Source organism: Sparus aurata, chromosome 19 (assembly GCF_900880675.1).
Source record: "Sparus aurata chromosome 19, fSpaAur1.1, whole genome shotgun sequence".
Taxonomy (NCBI): domain Eukaryota; kingdom Metazoa; phylum Chordata; class Actinopteri; order Spariformes; family Sparidae; genus Sparus; species Sparus aurata.
Genome location: NC_044205.1, coordinates 21,021,519 through 21,041,448, shown reverse-complemented (window position 1 = coordinate 21,041,448; position 19,930 = coordinate 21,021,519). Strand labels below are relative to the sequence as shown.

Sequence of the window (19,930 nt, the reverse complement as noted above, 5' to 3'; positions counted from 1 at the left end):
AAAATAATACATCTTGACAAATACCTTTCTTTTTACATTTATATAAAATGATTCGACTCGTGGTTATGTGATGATAGCATCCTTGTGGGATACTGGTCCCAGAATTAAGTTTTTAGTTTTATTTTGAAGGCAAGATAGCCTCATATCCGGTCTCGCTCGTGTAGGCTCTGGGTGGCTTCACGCAGCTCTCAACTTTCATGTCCTGGCTGGAGCAGAGCAGTGTTTGACCACAAGTCGAAAAATGTGAAGGATGTGATGCGTCACCGTTCAATCATGTCAGTAATCAGACATAAAAATGAACCTTACATAGTGAGAGACTGTTCTAATGTTGTCTTAAGGGAAAAAAAATCATGTTTATCCACTTAAGTATAGTGTCAATAAAGTTGTTTACATGAGAAATAGCCTTCAAAAAAGTCAAGTTGGACAAAGGCAGAAGTTATATTCAGGTTTAATAAGTATGAAAAGAACATTGGACATCACATCAGCAATCAGCACACCTCTCCTTTATGGGCCTGCCTCCTTAATACACTGTAAAAAAAATGAGCCAAACAAACAAAACAACACAACAAACACACACAAATCTGAACGTGTTTATCTGAAGTTCAGTTGTTATTGTGAATTTAGTGAAATTATCAATCAAATACACAATTTCCAATCAGTATTTCTATAATCACAACATTTTTCAGTACTATTTGGGACAAACAGCGTACAATGATAGAACTGGCTGATACTGAATTACTGGCAACAGCAGGCTGCTACGTGCCTAACCTGCTCACATCTCTATTTATAACGTGATGACTGTTTCAGCCAGCAGACTCACACTAGTGGTGTTTAGTGAGAATGTGAGCGCTTAATATAGACCTTACCTCTGAGGAGCCAGCCACAACTGCAGCTGTAAAAGTACAATTATCATTAACTTTGACTGTCCTATGGTGGGTTTTTTAATTTAAAAAGCATTTAGCACTTTATTAAAAGGTGCGTTATGTAGTTTGGGAGGAAGACGTTTTAATCAGAGGAGAAAGATCTTTACTGAAGTCTAATTAAAAGAACTCTTCGTTTTCATTTCTGGATAAACTAAATAAACAAACTGAGTTTAAAGGACAACACCATTTCATACTGTTTTACTTTGTTTATACGTGGCGGACCCTGCCACATTTCCAGCTTTAAACATTGTCTGGCCTTATTTTCCTCTGAGAACCGTTATTAATTAGTTATAAACACTAATAAATATTTCTGATCTTGTTTTATTATATAATTTATAATGTAAATATTCAAATTCTGAGTTTTTTTTCTTCTCCAAAACTGCACAGTGCCACTTTAAACCCTCTCGAGGACATTAAACTTTTGAATTTACTTTGTCACACATGTTATTATCACCTATAGCCAACTAAAATATCACAAAGCGTGGCGTTCACCAAACAACCACCAGAGGGCGAACGAAAACCTCGTGTTTGCCCTGCGGTGCTGCGTTCAAGTGCAGCACGGGATCTGCACACACGGGGGCGACATTTAGCTTTCTCGGCGGGGGGAAGACATGAACGCCTGTCTGGAACAAATGCATGCAAAGAGACGATGCTACAGCAGCTGTCGCAAGGTTGTGCACCGCATACAAATGAGGCCATTGATCGTTTCCTTCTCTGTACTGTTTTGTCTTCAGTAACCTGAAAACGGTGCACCAACCTCCAAACTGGCTGAACGTGCATCCAATACACCCAAATACACACTGTAATCCACACATGTCCTCAATATAGCGAGGAAATACACAACAAAATGAGATCTGTAGCGACTACAGTGAAAGTGCTGTAGCATAAAACACATAAACCCAACAAGGGTCACTCGGAGGATCATCTGGTGATTCGATGTGACGTTTAAGAAAAAGCTAATTTTATTAGGAAGCATTTAAACGCCACAAACAATCTTCCGGGACGCGTTGTACAGAATACTACACGGAGATTAAAAAAAACAAAAAAACAACACAAAGTGAGATAAGGTAACTGAATCGATTACTGGACGACCTCAAACGCACCACATTGCGATAATAAAGGTGCAAACCGTGGATTTATTGGGGTTATTATTTATGTAAGATGTAACCACGAGGTCCGCAGTGCTGTCGAGCAGCCTGTTGTTGTTGTTGTCATTCTGATCGCCCGCCTAAACCATCGCCTCCCCGCGTAACGTCATTTAATGTTAATACACACTGTTGTTGTTTGTTAGTGTTCGTGTGTCTGTGTGGACGAGGGTCTGCAGCGGGTTTAAAGAAGCTTAAAAGCGAGACTTGTATCCATGTCAGTGGAACAAGGCATGCTGATGTCAGAGATTTTTCCTCTGCCCTCCACGGTGGGAGGATCTCTTGTGCGTTGAGTCACGCAGCTGTCAAAGATAGCTGTCACCCAGTTTCAGGATCAAACACACACAAGGCAATGAGAAAAAGGGCTTTGAGCCGAAGGGACGCGAGAGATCTCAGGTAAAAAAAAAAAAAAAGAAGAAGAAGAAGGAAAAAAGAAATCTTAACTATCCAAAAGCCAGGACGACTAGAGGAGGACAACAAAAAGCGAGGGGAGCAAAAAAAAAAAGAAAAAAAGAAGCGAGTTTTGATGAATAAGGATTTTTTCGGATATACGGACACACACTGTGGATATCTGGAGGAAAGAAGAACAGAAAAAACACAAAGCCAATTTTTTCTTCTGCGCTCCGACGAGGACAAAGTGGGCATTTACGCACGGAGATGAAGACGAAAAAGGGTAAGATCTTATTCTTTTTTTTTAAGTCGATTTCAGCTGAAGAGAAACGACCAACAGAGCTGATTCCCCTCATATGCGAACCACGCAGTCTATTGTTTCCTTTCCAGACATGACAGGGGGCTTTTTCTTTCTGCCATGTGCTGGCGCGGTGTCAAAAGTCGATATAGCTAGCTTTGAACATTAATTCTGCTGTTTTATATTTTTGGTGTTGTGTTTTATTGACGTTTTGGCGGCTGTCTGGACGTGTGTGTTGTGTTTTTTTGCGTTGTTTCTTGCCTCGGTTTTTCATTCGGCTAACTTTAAACCTCACACAAACACGTCAAAACTGAATTTAAACCGAGCAACAGTGTTAGCGAGGACAGAAGCTAATTCAGCTACATTTGAGTCGAAGTTTGGAAAAAGAGGATACGAAGTTTGAAGTTTGGCGACTGTTGCGAGTTGGAGAGTTTCAAGTGTTGCGTTTTTTGCGACACACACGCTTGAAAAAACAATACAGTGTGTCTTTAGCCTCTGAAACACCTCCAGCTCTGTTTTTAAATTGGATTAAAACCCACCAAATGTAGGCTAATGTTCATCCTGACCTCATTGTGGGAAGTTGCCTGCCTTGTTACATTCACGGACCTCGTGGTGCAGCGCGCACACACTCGACACTAACACACACAATAGAGAAAGAAAAACCCCCTCGTACAAGTTTGTTTCAAAACTCACAATATGAGCGACTTCCTTGCATTTTTTTTTTTTTAAAAAGGTGACTTTCTGTCCAGTCTGTCAAAGTGTGATATCTTGGAGGGAGTTTGGGACGAACTCGCTTGTTTTGCGTTAGAAACTTTTGAATCGCATACAAAGAAGCACGCAGCCCCGGATTCTTTTGTTTAGTCTGGAGACGCTGATTTGCAACAGGTCTCCCCTCCCCCTTCCCCTCTTTTTTTTTTTCTTTCTCCAGCCTACGTAATTACCTCATCCTGTTGGCCGCTTCAGACTTGGGAACTTTCTTATTGCCTTCCCCACCAGTCCTGCCCCAGAGCAAGAGCTGCACGAAGAGAGAGCTTCTTAAATTCAGGATTTTCTTAATGGAGTCTGGTCTGCCCTTTGCAGCGGCAAGCTGCACAGCGTCATGGGTGCAACTACCAAAATAAAAGTACTTATTTGTGTTACTTAAAAAAAACAAAAACAATTGGACATCTGAAAACTACATAAAAAAAATCTGATCGAGCTGTGTTTTTACAAACAGGTTTATTTCCCCCTGGCTGACATGTAAAGTGATTCAAAGGACCTGAATCCTGTTTGATCATGATTGACTTTGATTAGACATGCCTAAATTTAAAGAAAAGAAAAGAAAGCAGGTCTCTAATCTCTCTAAACACACTGTTGCCGTTCTTCAAAAACAAAATCCCCCTTTGTAGAGCGATTGTTCCTGTGGTCAGCCCCCGTGTGCTTTACTTATCCGAGCATGCAAGGTGTGCTCGCTGTCTGTATTTGTCGAGGCAGGTTTTATAACTGCCACAGCATCAGACCAGCCTTTGTGACGTCCCCCCCCCCCTCCTCCTCTCCTCTCCTCTCCTCTCTTCTCCTCTCCAACCCTCCCTCACCGACTCCCTCCTCCTCCTCCTCACACCCTCCTTTGCTCCTTATATGAATCACATGGCTGAACTTGACAGCTTGCTTCTGACACATCAGCTGCCTCCCAGACAGCTTGCGTTTTTGGTAAACGGCTGCGGCAGAGCGGCTGGCGGACTCACAACAGGGTGTCTGACATAAGAGGATACATATTCATCTTTGTCCCTTTTTCTCTCTCTCTCTCCTTGCTGGGTCGCCCCGCTCCTGCAGGCTTGATGATGCTGTCAGGGAGCGAGACGGACGACGAGGACAGCGTGGACGCCCCTCTGGATCTGTCGTCCAGCGGCGGGAGTAGCGGGAAGAGGAAGCGGCGGGGGAATCTGCCCAAGGAGTCGGTCCAGATCCTCCGGGACTGGCTGTACGAGCACCGTTACAACGCTTACCCCTCCGAACAGGAGAAAGCCCTCCTGTCCAAGCAGACTCAGCTTTCCACACTACAGGTAAGACTGACAGATGTGACAGATACGATTACCAGCAAAAAAAAAAAAAAAACCCTTAAGAGTGTAAACAGACCGCTGTAAAAGTCAAGGGGAAGCAAGTGTCAGCTCGCCTGAGTCACTTCCTGTCTGGATTGCAAACAAAACATGACACATGAGCAGTGAATTGAAGGTCATCCAAACCAGCTTGATGTTGCAACATTAAAAGACTGAGACACCGTGAGTAAACTGTGTGTGCTGTGGGCTTGGCTTAGGCGCTCGGACAGGAATTTCCCTCCCTCCAGCCCCTTTCCATCCCAGCTGTCTGGGAACAATGCAGAGTCATTTACATGGTTAGAGCTGCAAAGTCTCCCCGAGCCAGTTACGACTAGCCTGGAGGAGCGAGGAAAAGAGAGGAGAGATGACCGCGTGATTACTGCTATGACAAAGGAGATGACTTTGTATTGAAAAGTAGTTTAAATTACGGGTTTAATTAGACTTTTTTGTTGTTGGAAGTTGATGTTTACCGTCTCGTAGTCTGAGTTTGAGTTCTGTTTCGTTTCCAGTGGTAAAATGATATACAGGAAATGCTAATGGTGTGAAATGTGCAGCCTGTGGTGCGATGGGTGGTGTTTACCCTTTCAGTTTGATTTCTCTATTGAACTCACAGGTGCAGTCTGCACCTGGTTTGATAAACATACCAGCAGATTTTCTTTTAAATTGCAAGGCAGAACGCAAGTAAGCCATGTGATGCGGCTCTCTCACAGCATGGATTACATTTTTCTTTGTTGTCTTTTCCAGGTGTGCAACTGGTTCATTAACGCGCGCCGGCGGCTCCTTCCAGAGATGCTGAGGAAAGACGGAAAAGATCCCAACCAGTTCACCATATCCAGGAAAGGCAGCAAAGCTGGCGACAGCTTCTCCGACAGCTCCCAGTCCCCCAAGCACAGCAGTCCCACGGCAGGTACTGAGGAGAGCTACGACAAACGCATCCTCCACCCCTCCAGCTTCGAGCCCGCCATGCCCAGCGTGCTGAGGAAGGCGGTATCTCCCTCCGCATCCTCTCCAACATCCATGTCCCCCTCTCCCCCTCTAATGCCCACCCGCCCTTCTGTCATCTGTCACACCACTGTCACCGCGGCGATGCAGGCCAGCCCGACAGCCTCCCAACCCTCTGTGCCAGGAATGAACTGTGACAGGGCGGCCGAGCTGCTCCAGTCTGCGCAGGCGCTGCTCAGGTGCCGGGATGAAGGGCCGCTCCCCACCACTACCACCATCCTCAGCGGCACCGGCATGGAGGGCAACCTGAGCCCCCGCAGCGGGCTCTTCAACACCCCTCCCCCCACCCCTCCAGACCTCACACAAGACTTCAGCGGCTTCCAGCTCCTGGTGGACGTGGCCCTCAAACGGGCCGCAGAGATGGAGCTGCAAGCTAAACAGCTGGTCTCCTAAAGGGAGAGAGTGACAGCAGAGGAAGAAGAAGAAGAAGAGGAGGGAACAAGGACTGACTTTGTGTCTCGACTGTGGAACTCCTCAGAGTTCATTGACTTGTCTGCACGCAACAGAGAACAAATCCACATGAAAGCCTGATCATTTCTATTTTTGGTATACCAATCAAATTGATGAGGATTGTTTTTTTATGGAAAACTGTATCGAGGTGCCTTGGCTGTAAGTTGTTTATTCATTTCACATACATGCGTATGTAATCTACATGTGTATCTTATTTGCACACAGGGACCAAAAAATGTTATCAGAGAAATGCTGCCTGTCTTATGTCTTTTTTCCATTATACTGTATATCGTTTTAGAGAAGAATCAGCCCTCCTTCGCGGACCAATCGGACGCATTGGTCGCATCCACACATGTTTACTGTTATACATTTCATAGATCAGCTCCTGATTGGTCTGCCTCGTTCGTTTGCACACTAAAGGCAGAGGAAGGTCATCTCAGTGTCTTAAACATACTTTGCTCTTGGCATCTATGACAAACTTATTCACTACTGTAGTAATGTTATGTGTTTTTCATGAGTATAAGTATAGTTTTGATTTTGTAATTTTCTTTTACTTTTAGCTATTTTAAAAGAAAAAAACCTCTATGCTTTTTTTTTTTTTTTTTCTACTCTCCCCACCAAGGGATATTTCAGATGACCAATGTAGCAGGTTCATAGTCTGAGCCTTCATCCCATCACTCAGCGAGACAAACTAAAACAAAACGATGGCCAGTGGACTGGAAAAATTAAACACTACAGATGTCTGCATTTGCTGTTTTTTTTTGTTGTTTTTTTTACAAACCTGACAAAGACAGCATTTTTTTGAAATCACCAAAAAAGCATTTTCATGTATAATAGGACCATGTGTATAGTTAAATGTGACACGATGCCCAATGATGTGATTTCTTTTCATACTGTGCAATGTTTGTGGCAAATAGGGGTCACATGGGATTCAAATAAAGTTTTGTTTTTCTACATCTCAGAATTGATCATTTTGGTATTTTCCCTCTTGAACCTAACACTCGTGCGTACAGGCGGCATTCTTGTAAATCCCGCAGAACTTTTCTGAAGATTACGGATTCATCCCTCAAGGTTAAAGGGAGTGTATCGAGTCAGTAAATAAAAGGAGGAGGGGGGTACGAGTGGGGAGGGGACAGAAATAGTATATAGCGCTCATGTCTTTCCACAGGCTACCGTTAGGCATTCAGAGACATTCCTGTGTGTGAAAGGTTCACAACAGCTCCTGCCAATTAGCATAATCCTGCATAAATTAACACGAGCATACAGCAGACGTCAACAGTTTCTTGCCAGCGGGGCTTTATGTGTGGCTGCGTCTCAATAGAGTCAATGTAAGGCAGCTTACAACCGAGTGTGCTGGCTCGTCGAAGGCAAGGACAGCTGTTCCCTCCTGGTCCAGCTAAAGCTTCTCTATTGGCCTCAATAGGATTTGTTGTCTATATTAGCCGGGACAGCCACCCTTTCATTTAATGCATGTTTTTTGCTCTGAAGCTCGACACCGATCTGTTTTTCTGATTTTGAAAGGAGTGAAAATCTCTTGCTGAGCTTGTCTTTTGTTTCATTGGAAGGACCCCAGGAATCAGCAAGTTATATGTGGTTGGTAGACCGAAGTAGGCTAATCACGTCCCTGATCGTCATCAATTAATCCTCACAGTGTGTTTTGAGAGCTACCAAGAGTTCTGATCCTTGATTTAAAGGTGCAATATGTAGGAATTAATTGAAAAAAAACATTTAAAAATTAACTAAAACTATCAACAGAATATGAAGAAATTAGTTTTAACATTATGACATCTATGCAGGCTGTTGTGTTCCAGAGACACCTAATGGAGTTAGCTAACCAGCTACTGCTAAGCTGCTATGCTGCTATGTTATGTAACCACCAAAGCTCTTCTATTGCTCTGAGCTCCTGGTCCGGATGCATGGTTTACCAAGCTAACTGGCTAATGCTAGCTACAGTTAGCTAGAGATAGCCGTTACTCTGCCGACCCATATTTGTTGTGAGAGTTGTGAGAATTTGTTGTGAGCTGGCCAATTTTTACACATTGCACTTTTAAGTAAAAGTACTTAAGTCAAAGTGTAAAAATACTCAACAACAAGTAAAAGTCCTGTCTTGAAAACCTCACTGCAGTTGACGCAGTTAACTTATCTCAGTCTTTTGCCTTTATACGTGATATTTTGTATTAATATTACTGTTTAATACTCAAAATAAACAGGGGCCAGCACATCACTAATTCAACTGCTGCTGGTGCCATTAGCTAATGAGCTCAGTTAGCCGTGCAGCTAACTGTCCAGGGTGGGAGTTATGTATTTACACAACTAGCACAGAAGCTTAGGATCAGGACGGGCCAGTGCTAGCTGGTTAGAATAGAGCTCACAACATCAAAGCTGTTATTTTTTCATATTCTGATGATCATTTTTTGTTCACTTTTGGAAAATTTAAATAACAATTCTGACATGTTTTACCTTTAATGAGCACGTTGCATTTTCTTGCTGTAGTTGTTTAAGGTTGAGCTGATTTAAGTACTTTATATTCTATTGGATAGTTTGAACTACAGCAATGTTTTTACCTTGTGATGATGTGAATCTAACAGGGATTTTAAGGAGCTCTGCGTAGATGTTGGGGAATAAATTTCAATCAGAAGAGAAAGATCTTCATTGACTGATATTTTGTGTAGATAAACTAAATAAACAAACCCTCTTTTTTCACGACTGAATAAACAAACTGACCTCAAAGGTCAACACAATTTCATACTGTTTTTGTTTGCGTGTTTGTTTGTATTTGGCGGACCCTGCCACTTTTCTAACTTCAAACAGTGCTCCGGGGAACTTATTTTCCTCTGAGAACAGCTTGTTTGTTCAGTTGCGGAAAAGATAAATGTTTCCGAGTTTGTATTATTAAGTCATTATTATCGTAAATATAAAATTCTGAGTTTTAATTTCTCTTCCAAAACTGCACAGTGCCCCTTTGAATAGTTTATTCAGCTTAAGAAGTGGGAGAAAAAGGAACTTTAACTGGACACAAAGGAGTAAAAGTAGAATAGTTGGAGATGTGAAGTATACAAGTAAAGCAGAAGTATTTAGAATTTGGACTCATGTACATTACTGGAATAAATGTACTTAAGATACATTCCACCACTGTCTCTAGTGGTGGAGGCGGGGTCCAAACTTAGGGACGTAATCACTAATAAGGGTTTAAACAGACCTCCAGGCACACAGCGGGCAGTTGTAGCCCACCATGGTGGGCCATCTGAAAGGTAGACAAACCCAGGGCCAGGCTTTATACAAATGACACCCACTTCCGCAACCCTCTCTTTCACCCCCACCCCTCCACTCCTGAACTCTGGCCACTGAGGTCAGCATGCCTCCCCTCGGCATGACTGATGTGTGAATGACGAATCACCAGAAGCTGCATGTACAAGAGTGACGGGGCTGAGCCAAGGCCAAAAGTGCTGTATAATTATGGGGACCCGCCCCTGCGGAAGGAAAATGCCCTAAAAACACACACCATGCTGGCCTTGTAATCTGTTTAATTATATTCCAATTGAAAACACATGTGGAGACAGAGAAAAGAAATAAACACAACAAAATTATGGCAATGATATATATATTCTTTAATGCTAATAAGAGCTCATACACGTGCCATAACATCAACAGTGTAATAACATTAATTACAAAATGTATATCTGCTTAATATGTTATTTGATTGGGTTTTATTTTATTTTACATTTACATTTAGGGAAACATTCATGTATGTACAAATGTTTATTTGAATGTTCTTCTCTTAATATAACTACATCACAAGCTTCAGAATCGCCCAGGGTTTCGCTGGAGTGTCTTTTTCAGTTTAGCAATTAACCACAATCCAACATTATGGTCTCTAACTCCCCGCTATATCAGGAGCGTTATATTGATATGTTAATATAATGAACATAAAGAAGAAGTCAATCATTTGACAGACAGTTCAATTCAAATACAAGTTTCCAAAGTAAAAAATACTAAAATGAGCTTCATCTACATAAAATGGTGTTAAGTTTGAACTACTTTTCACTTTTTATGCGTCATCTCTAAACGTCATTTTCGACCGACTAAAAGAAAAATACAAATCATACTGTACGGTTACTTTCTTCACAAACTTCAGGTAGCCGTTCGAAATGGGACAAATAGCAGGAACATATCCTGGACTGTAGTTATTCAATGGCACAAAACTTTGTCAGATCAATAAGGAGAATCGGACCCCAAAGTCCTGCTATTTCTGTTATCAAAACAATTTAAGCGATGGCTAAAACCGGCTCAGGATTGTCTCCACATTCAAGCAGCTGACAGAAATACCTTGTTAATATTGAAGTAATCAGGGCTGAGATGTTTTTAATAGGAATATCATTCAAAAAAGATGGCATGGACACTATTCCTTTGTTTGAACATCATGGCCTATCTTTGTGGCTGGGGTTATATACAGTAAGAGACAAAGCCATGGGTCACATACAGTCACTCACTCTCACTTTCTCTCTCTCACACACACACAAACACACACACACACACACGCGTGCACACACACTTCTTCCCCTGAGACTGCTGTTGTGCTCGACTATCGTATTAGAAATTAAGGCTGATCACTGAAACAGAAAGAAGACGAAAGAAAAGGAAACGAAAAAAGGTGCCTGTCATGCAAAACATAAATAAAACATAAAACACAGTATAAGGGCCTTTGTTGTCAGTGCATAATAATAATCACAATGTCAAGAAACAGTCATTGTTCTCCTAATCAATAAATTAAACATGAATACAAAATATTACAAATTGGGTTTTTCTTCATGTATGGCCTTCAAATAATTGCTTCATTTGGAGGCAGAGATAGTGCACACACAGTGAGGAGAAAATAGTCCCTTTGTCAGTCCGTTTAGTCTCAATACTGTCAATAAACCTCTCTTGTCTAAAAATGACATAATAAAATAGAGTACAACTACCTGTATTGTACCAAATATCAGTATTCTTAGCGTCACCTGTTAACACAGAAGAGTTCCAACGCAACATGAGAAAAAGGATTAAATCGTTTTTAGAAAAAGACAAAAATATCAGTTAGCTTGTGTCGGCATGCACGTCATGTCGTTATACTGGATGTTCTTTGTACAAACATGGTTTGCTCAGTTTCTAAAATGAGACGCGATGGGCGGTTCGTTTACAGTTTGCTGATACTGCTACCTTTTTAACTTCAATTACAGCTAGGACCCTTTAGACCTAGAAAAATAGGAAGCACTTTTGAAATGAACATCTGAATCATAACACAGACATACACACACACACAGACACACACACACACACACACACACACACACACACACACACACTCTTTCTCTTACTCTCACGCACACAGATTAGGTTTGTGGCATTTTTTTCAAAACAGTGATTCTTTCAGTGAATTGCGCTCTCTAGAGAACTTTAAGATCTGCTCCTGTCTCACCTGGTGGAGCAAAAATCAGACCTCTTGACCTTTCCTACAGGGCCGGCCTCCTGCTGCCGGAGAGAACTTTTTTCAGACAGAGGGCTAATTGTGTCAATGGCTGACACTATGGTTTCCTTGTCTGGTCCTTTCACCATTATTTTGTAATGTTTAAACTCATTATATGAATCAAGAACTCCCTAGCTCAAGAATCATATCCTGTGATTTAATATCAATATAAAAATAACACTGAAAGTGAGTCAATAGGTCTGGTCTCTCTCCTCTGATCATATAAAATACATCACTCGTGTGTGTTTACATGTATATACACATGTATATACATACACATACTCCACATTGACATGCATGCTCCCTCCCTGTTCTCCTCTGCTTCTCAGCACCTGAAACACATTGACGTGAAACTTCACTGCTGTGCTACACCTGGCTTACTTTGTAATATTAGGCCACTTTAAAAAGAAAGTTTTTTTTTTTTTTTAACGTCTTTGAGAGTGAGGGGCGGCTAGAGTTACAGGGAGAGGAGGGACTGCTACATCAAAGCTGGGAGGGAGAGCGGAATGAGGGGAGGGGTGGGTACATAAATAAATAAATAAATACTGCAAATGTACATTTCTTGTTCAAACAACTTCCATCGTGACCGACCCCCACAGTGACCTGGGAGGTCCCGCGAAAAAATGTGATTATGTCATGTCAGCACCCAAGGGTTACCATTCAGTGCTATTGTGTTGATGGGACAGTGTTTTGGGCATGTGTGTAAGTACATGTGTCTCATAGTCTGGTCTGAGCCTCAGGGATATAGATCTCGATACTGTCTGCGCTCTCGGTTGCAGAGCTCTGCCGAACCGACGCGGCACGTTTGGCAGCTAGCAGGCGCTTGCGAGCCTCCAGACGCTGGCGCTCAGAGCTCTCCAGCGAGCGATCCCTAGCCAGGGGAGGGTGGCCCTTCAGGGGCTTCTTTGGCACAGGAGGGGGCATCCTTCTCTCCTGGACAGGAATGACAAATAGTCTTAATGACAGACCACTGAGTCCTCATGGCAAGCTGCAGCTAAAACACAATAAGGAGCAACAAAACTGCAGCCAGCTTCACAACATGGGTTAGAGAGAGCGGTGTGGCGGTTGTCGGCATAATGTCAGAGCATGCAATTTTTTCAACAAGGTTATGGTTCACATTGGCAGCCATTTGTGTGGGGTAAGAGAGCACGGTGGTGGTCTTTTTGCATGAGGTAAGAGTGACCATTGGAGGTGGAGAGGCCCCAACGGTGCATGGCAGGTTGAGTGGCTTCTCAAAAGCAGCTCACTGTCAACAACAAGACAGAACAAAAACACACAAATACAAGTGGTGACGTCAGGCAGGCAACATGACAGTACGCAACACATTATGTGCATGCTACAACAAAGCTTAACTGTGAATCATTAGGACTTAAGAATGTATCATATGAGGCACTGACAGCGAGTAGCATGCAGGTTAGTGAAGCATTCCCCAAACAAAATTTAAAGATGTAAAAACGGGCTTGAAATGAATTTGCCATGTTTGTCTGCACCTGGATTTCTGGTGGGGTCAGAGGTTTCCAGTTGTTGGCTTTGAGTTGGTGGAGTTCATCAAACTTCAGGCTAATGTTCTCGATAGACAGCTGGAGCATGTCCCAGAAACCTGCCAGGTCCTGGGAGATGGGCCGTGGGTGTGCATTCGGGTTCTGATACACAAATAATTGCACACATACACCCACACGAGCACATTAACAAACACAGATTGTTAAAACACTTGTAACACTTTTGGAAATATGCTACTGCTACCTGATGATTCAGTAACACAGCAATTTGGGTGAATCACAGATCTGGCTTTCATGTGAGTCAAACACACTGTGGCATTAGGTATTCTGACTTATTTCAAATATGTGGGAGTATCGGGCCCCAAGAAAATGCCTTCGACTTCTTTGTTACACTTTGTCTAGACTCTTACATCCACTGTCCTTTCAATGTGCAGCATGTAAGAATTTGCCAATGTCAAATTCATGCTCAAAACAAATAGAGGCCAGCACATCACCTGAGTAACTGTAGCTGCCATGAGCTAGTTAGCTCAGTGAGTCGTTCAGCTAGAGCGCCTTGTAATAAGCTTGGAGCAGGAGGGGCCGGGCTAGCTGCCTAGCATGCTAACTTAAATAGGAATTCTGGTTTAAAAAGATCAAGAACAAAAGTAAAATATCAACAGAATGTTAAGAAATAAGAGTTTGACCTGATGCCGAAGACGTCTACATACTGTGATGATCCTTTCTCATAATTCCACTCCTAGCTCTGAGTTAGGACCGCTAGCTGCATGTCTATCTCAGCTAACAAGCTAACAGCAGCTACAGTTAGCAGCCATTGGAAGTTACTGGGGTGATATGGTGAGTATGAATTCCATTCAGAGGTGGCAAATTCTTACATATTTCACCTTTTACAATAAATATCAGTTCGTCAATCTGTCTGTCTGTCAGTCTGTCAAGTCACCGGCTCATCTTTCATGCATTATAAATCGTACACTGCATAGCTAACACTATATTTCTCGATTTTTTCCAGTTAATGAGTCATTTTTTATGCATTTTAGAGGATTTTCAAATGACAGGATCTTGTATTTATACAATGGGTAAATTATGTAACACAGGTATTTATAATATTCAAACATGCAAATGTAAAAGTAGAAGTGAATATGTGCATTTAAAAGCTGCTTCTGTACAGAAATATGTACGTATATTGATTTCAGGATTCAAAATCCCTGTTTGCCCGGCTCTAGCTTTCACACGGCAGGTTCTCTGTTTTGTATGTGAAAGACAGTAAGGGTGTGCAGATGCACACTCTACACTAGATGCATAGTAAATGAGCGCTGGCCCTGCCTGTCAGGATGATTTGTGCAGGATGATGTCAGTGTCGGGAGGAGGGGGTGGGGCTGGGGGAGCATGCAGAGGATGAGGTGACACATACCAGATTCTCCTCACACAGCTCCCGGAACTGCTGGAACTTCTGGGACATCAGCAGCTGGGCACTCCCCACTGCACTGCGGATCTTCCCCAGGACTGCAGAAAGACACAGACGCACATGCATGCACACGCACAAACGCACACACGCACACCACGCACAATTCACAATGCAATTACTCACAGAACCGCATACTGCAGGCATGTTGCAGCGCTAACAGAGAGGCTGCGCTTTGTAATGCAACGGAAAAGGGATGCGCTAGAGTCCTCTTTTATCTCTGCCTCGAAGAAACATCAGACATTCAGGGGAGACGGATTCATACTGAAATGTGCTGAAATTCTAAATCTAAAAAGAATGCTCTCCAAAAATAGAAACCCTATATGAGCTTCCGGCACATAATAAATGATTTAGTTGTTTATCAAAATGAAAACCTTTAAAATCAAGCACATGCTCCTGAGGGAACAAACTGTTTTGTGTCTCTCACAATGCCTGTTTGGCAGAATGATATATGAGATAAACAAGGTTGTGCTGCATAACCTGACTCCCATGATCAGTGCTATTGACTCACATATCCCTATGGAGAAGATCTGTCATTGAATACATTAGTCTACATGAAAATGGGATCAGAAACCTAGAGGGGGAGTAATGAATATGTACTACAGACAATGTTGTAGTCTTCAACATGTGTGTGTACGTGTGTGTGTGTGTGTGTGTGTGTGTGTGTGTGTGTGTGTGTGTACACGTGTGTGTGTGTGTGTGTCTGCGTGGGATCTGGGAAAACATAACCTTGAGACGGCCTCCCTGTTCTGCACGTTCGGTGAGAAAATCTCTTGCCTGGAACCAAAACAGCACGCTGGCTGCATAAGCAATGACATTTTGGGTAAGACGTGAAGTCAGCTGCGGAGCAAAGACAGGTATAACTACAGCGCCTGCTGCCTGAGGCTTGTTTGCTCAGTCTGGTATGTGCATGTGAGTGTATAAAACATATTCAGATGTGTGTTTACAGACATGCGCTGCAGCTTGTGTACGTGTGTTACGTCGATATCAAATGGTTGCCTTGGAGGATTGTGAGACAAACCTCTTCCCTGTGTTTGGGTGAGAGATCATTATACAGTGTGTCTAAAGGACAGATGTGTGTCTGGAGCCAGCAGCGGCCTATTGATAAGTATGCTCGGTATGTCTGTGGAGGCCAGAGGGCCTGAGACAGGAACAAGCAGCTATTGTGGTCTGATACCAAGAATACCAGCACACTCCAAATCAGAGAGGAGAGGAGAGCTAATATCATTGTATAACAGACTTTTCTTGTCTTCACATCTTGGCATTAAGGCTCTCTGACTCAACTCACTCTCATCGGGCAGCTCATTCTCCATCTCATCGTGCTCCATCTGTCGACACCAGCCCTCCATACGCTCCGTCTCGGCCTGCAACAACTTGAGGAACCAGCGGCCGTCGCGGGGACACACAGACCGCCCGACAGCCTCCTGACCCGCCACCTCTGGCTCAGGCACGCTGTCCATCCAGGGGTCTGGAGGGGGCAGGATGGAAGGGTCGAAGCCCACCTCCCCGTAGTCGTCAACGGCACAAGCGTGGTAGTGGTTCCCCGAGCCCTGGATGCTGACCGTAGAAGTGGCAGCATCGCGGGAGTACTGGCGTGGCATGGTGGCGAAGTGACGCGGCGGAAGCTCTGGGGCGTCAGTGGGGCCGTCGAGGTCAGCCTGGACGGCCGTGGTGACGCTGTTGGAGCGGGTCATCCTGCGGTAACTGAGAAAGGAAGCAGAGAATTGATTACTCCTATTATGTAGTAAAACCACATTAGTGTCTTCCTCGTAGCAGTTAATTATGATAATACTGTTTACACGCAGGTCTTGGAGGAACTCCAGGTATGAGAAGATTGAACTGATCACAGCAATCTCATCACTGATAGTGATGAATAGCTTTTGTTGTGGGGAACGTCTTTTGTGTGTGTGTGTGTGTTTTGTCACCTGGCTCATTCAAGAGCAACAGAGTGTGCAATCGTCTGTCACATCACGAGCCCTGCTCTGGGGCTGATGCACATACACAAACAGTGCATGCACACAAACACACACACACACACACACACACCTGGGACTCTTCTCTACAGCTGGGTGTGCCATGTCGTATTTGGCTCAGAGGCTTTGTGCCGCTGTCGGGGCAGCCTTTGCCAAGTCCCTCCACACTATGTGCAACAGCCGACACACACACCCTCGTCGGCAAAGATTCAATCAAAACACACACTCACATTTGGCTACGTTCTATAGAGCAGCTCACCACCCCAGTAATGAATGGGACGCCAGAGGGACGTGGGTGTTTTTGGGAGGAGGGGAACACTGGCCAACTAAACTCTCAGTGATTGGAGGAGCCGGGAGTTTAGTCACTGCACGATTACAACTCAAAGTGGTACACGACTCAGGGCACATCTTTTATTAACACAGACAAAACTTTACCAGAGCGCTGCTCAGTGAGCCACTTAAAGAAGAAGCAGAGCTGGCACAAACAGGGGAAACAAAGAGGGAATACAACAGAAAAGTACACATTTTAACTTTAACTTATGCCCACATGCAAACTTTTAAATCCTTACATACCCCAGCATGCCTTATCCTACAGTTAGACATGAGTAGTTTTACATATTTGTTTATTTTTACCATCACAGATTAGTAAGAAGGAATAACTTTGCCAAGCAAGGAAAAAAGACCGCCTGATTGGTCCAACGTTGCCCACAGCCCTCTCACAAATGAAAACCTCGGCCTGACATGCCTGCAGCACACACAAACGATCACAGCTCCATCACGTCTGCCTCGGCCCATCTCCGGACGCACACTCCTCCTCGACGCTACCCATTCATCTCTCTACCTCCCCCTTTTTCTCATTCATCTCTCCTCTTCCGTGAAGAGCAAAAATAAAAAAGAAAGAAAAAAAAAAGACAGAGCAAGAACAAGGGAGTGGCTTCGGGTCAGATCAAACACAGCATGTATGTGCTTTATGTGTGCGTACAAGCAGGAGTGTGTGTGAAGAGCAGTTAAAGAGTAACTCCTCCGAGCAGGTGTTCAGTTCTAATGACCTCAGCCTGCTTTCTATCAGCCTGCTAACAACTTCCTGCAGGGGCAGAGACAGGCAAGGCCAAACACAACCCAGACAGAGAGAGAGAGAGGGATCAGACAGGAGGAAAGAGAACAAGGAAGAGAATTTCAAGAGAAAAAGTCAACCTGAAGGGGAAGAGACTATTAAACATGAGGAAGGTATGCAGGGGAAAAAAAAACATGCAGAAAGTCCATGTTCTTATTAGATTCATGTGGTGAACATGACAGAAAGTTGTAAATCACAACAGCGGTGGAGTGTTGCATTCCATGTGCTGCTCCCTTTTCTCAAGAACTCAAGGTGTGTTTGTTATAAATCTTAATAACTTCCTCACATCTGCAGAGAACATAGCTACAACTGTAAACATGAGGAAATACTGACGCATCCATAAACAAAAAATCAGCCTGATGTCTTATTTGGATATAGAAAGAAGCGCCAGGACACATGGATGCGCCTACAAATTGACATTCAAATGTTCCACATGCACCTGAGGACTCCTTCTTGTTTGTCTTGTGCCGGTAATGACAAACCCTCAGTCAGTTAGGACAAAAACAAAAAGACAGGGAGGTCTTGCTGTCCCTTACTTTTCAAGATGGTTGTGCGTGTGGTTTAGTCACTATGACCATGAGCAATGCTCCACTTCCCCTCTTGACTGCAAAGCCATCTGGTGACCACTAACCTCAGACCCTAAACTGTCAAGGCCCTAAAAATCCATCAAGGAATCAATCAAAATCTAACTCATTTGCATATCACAGTTTGTTCTTTTACTTTTTTTAATTTATCATTATTTTTTCCATTTTGTGTAATCAACATTTTAAATGGTGCCGTATGAATCGGCCAGCTATTAAATTAATTCTCCCAACAAATATCACTTCTAGAGCAGCGTGGTAACTGCTAACTGCTGCTAACTGTATTTTCAATGTTCATCCTTGAATGTAGCTATTGTTAGCTTCCTAGCTCAGATAGCCATGCAGCTAGTCAGACAACCGCAGGCATAGGAGCTTTGGACCGCTAGGAGAAAGGCGTTCAGGCCAGGGGCTAGCTGGTTAGCATGCTAACCTCAGCAGATATCCCTAAGACAGTCTTTGACATAACTCCAGAACTGTTATTTCAGCACATTTTCTTGATTGTTTTGTTAATTGTTGAATGTTTTAAATTGGCAGTGTGTAAGAATTGGCAACCGCTTGAATTAATAAACTCAACAAATAGGGCCGGCGTATCACAAAATTAACCTCCAACTGCTGCTAACTGTAGCTGCCATATGTCAGCTAGCTTAGTTAGCTGTGCAGCTAGAAGTCCGGACTGGGAGCATGTAGAAACATTGCGAAACAGGACTGGGCGGGGCTAGCTGGTTAGCATGCTAACTTTGGTAGACATCTCTGCAACACAGCACATAGCAACTTTGATATACAGAGAAGGATTTCTAAAAAATGAGCAATCATTCAATTCAAATGCTCAAAAAATTGACTTCTATAAACCTTGAAATATGATACGTGACTCAAAGAAAAATCCCACACTTCAGTAGAGAAAGAAGTCCGTGTACAGGCACGCATGTTGTTTGTTGTGTTCATCTCTTTTCCAGCTCTCTCCCACTCCCTCTCAGTTAATCCCAGTTCAAACAGCAAGGTGAGGTTATGACCTGCGACTGCTGCACATAAACACACAGACTCTCTCTCTCTCTCTCTCTCTCTCTCTCACACACACACACACACACACACACACACACACACACACACACAGACACAAATAAGGGAGTTCGAGCAGTGGAGCGAGGCCGGAGGAGTTTGGCACTCTCACTGTCTGGGAATCTAATGTAGGGGGCAGTGTGCCCAGACCTCCCAGGTCCACACACACACACGCATGAACCAACACACACAGATGCATGCCAACAGGTAAACAATCAAACACGCACCAACAAAAATCACCCCCCACCTACTCTAAACATTAACCAGAGAAATACACCGAGCTGCGCTGCCGAACATCCAAGACTCAGCAGACTAGAAGGTGTCTGGATGAGTTAATATTTGGCTTGGCACCCGGGAAACTCAGAGTCTGGTCAGTCAGCTGAGACCTCCCCTTTCAGAAAGCCCCTCACATTCCCTGACACTGTGGAAGTGTGCTGGACCCAGACCTCACTGTGACCTTTG

At 43.5% G+C, this 19,930-nt stretch overlaps 2 protein-coding genes across 4 annotated transcripts in view; one reads left to right on the top strand and one right to left on the bottom strand.

Annotated features, from left to right (window-relative positions):
- The first annotated feature begins 1,906 nt into the window (after window positions 1-1,906).
- Window positions 1,907-7,239, top strand: tgif1 (TGFB-induced factor homeobox 1). The gene is made up of 3 exons (XM_030398945.1): window positions 1,907-2,741; window positions 4,569-4,798; window positions 5,576-7,239. The coding sequence occupies exons 1-3, from the start codon at window positions 2,726-2,728 to the stop codon at window positions 6,224-6,226; spliced, it is 897 nt and encodes a 298-aa protein (XP_030254805.1). The 5' UTR covers window positions 1,907-2,725; the 3' UTR covers window positions 6,227-7,239.
- A 2,628-nt stretch (window positions 7,240-9,867) lies between these two features.
- The window catches only part of dlgap1b (discs, large (Drosophila) homolog-associated protein 1b), a 102,796-nt gene continuing 92,733 nt past the window's right edge, over window positions 9,868-19,930 (bottom strand). For 2 of the 3 annotated variants that reach the window (XM_030398508.1, XM_030398510.1), the window contains exons 9-12: window positions 16,033-16,448; window positions 14,694-14,785; window positions 13,277-13,429; window positions 9,868-12,719 (exon numbers count right to left, since the gene is read on the bottom strand). In XM_030398508.1, coding sequence (XP_030254368.1) covers window positions 12,504-12,719; window positions 13,277-13,429; window positions 14,694-14,785; window positions 16,033-16,448 — 877 coding nt within the window. In that variant the 3' untranslated portion in view covers window positions 9,868-12,503. The other variant, XM_030398511.1, reaches the window with a different exon arrangement.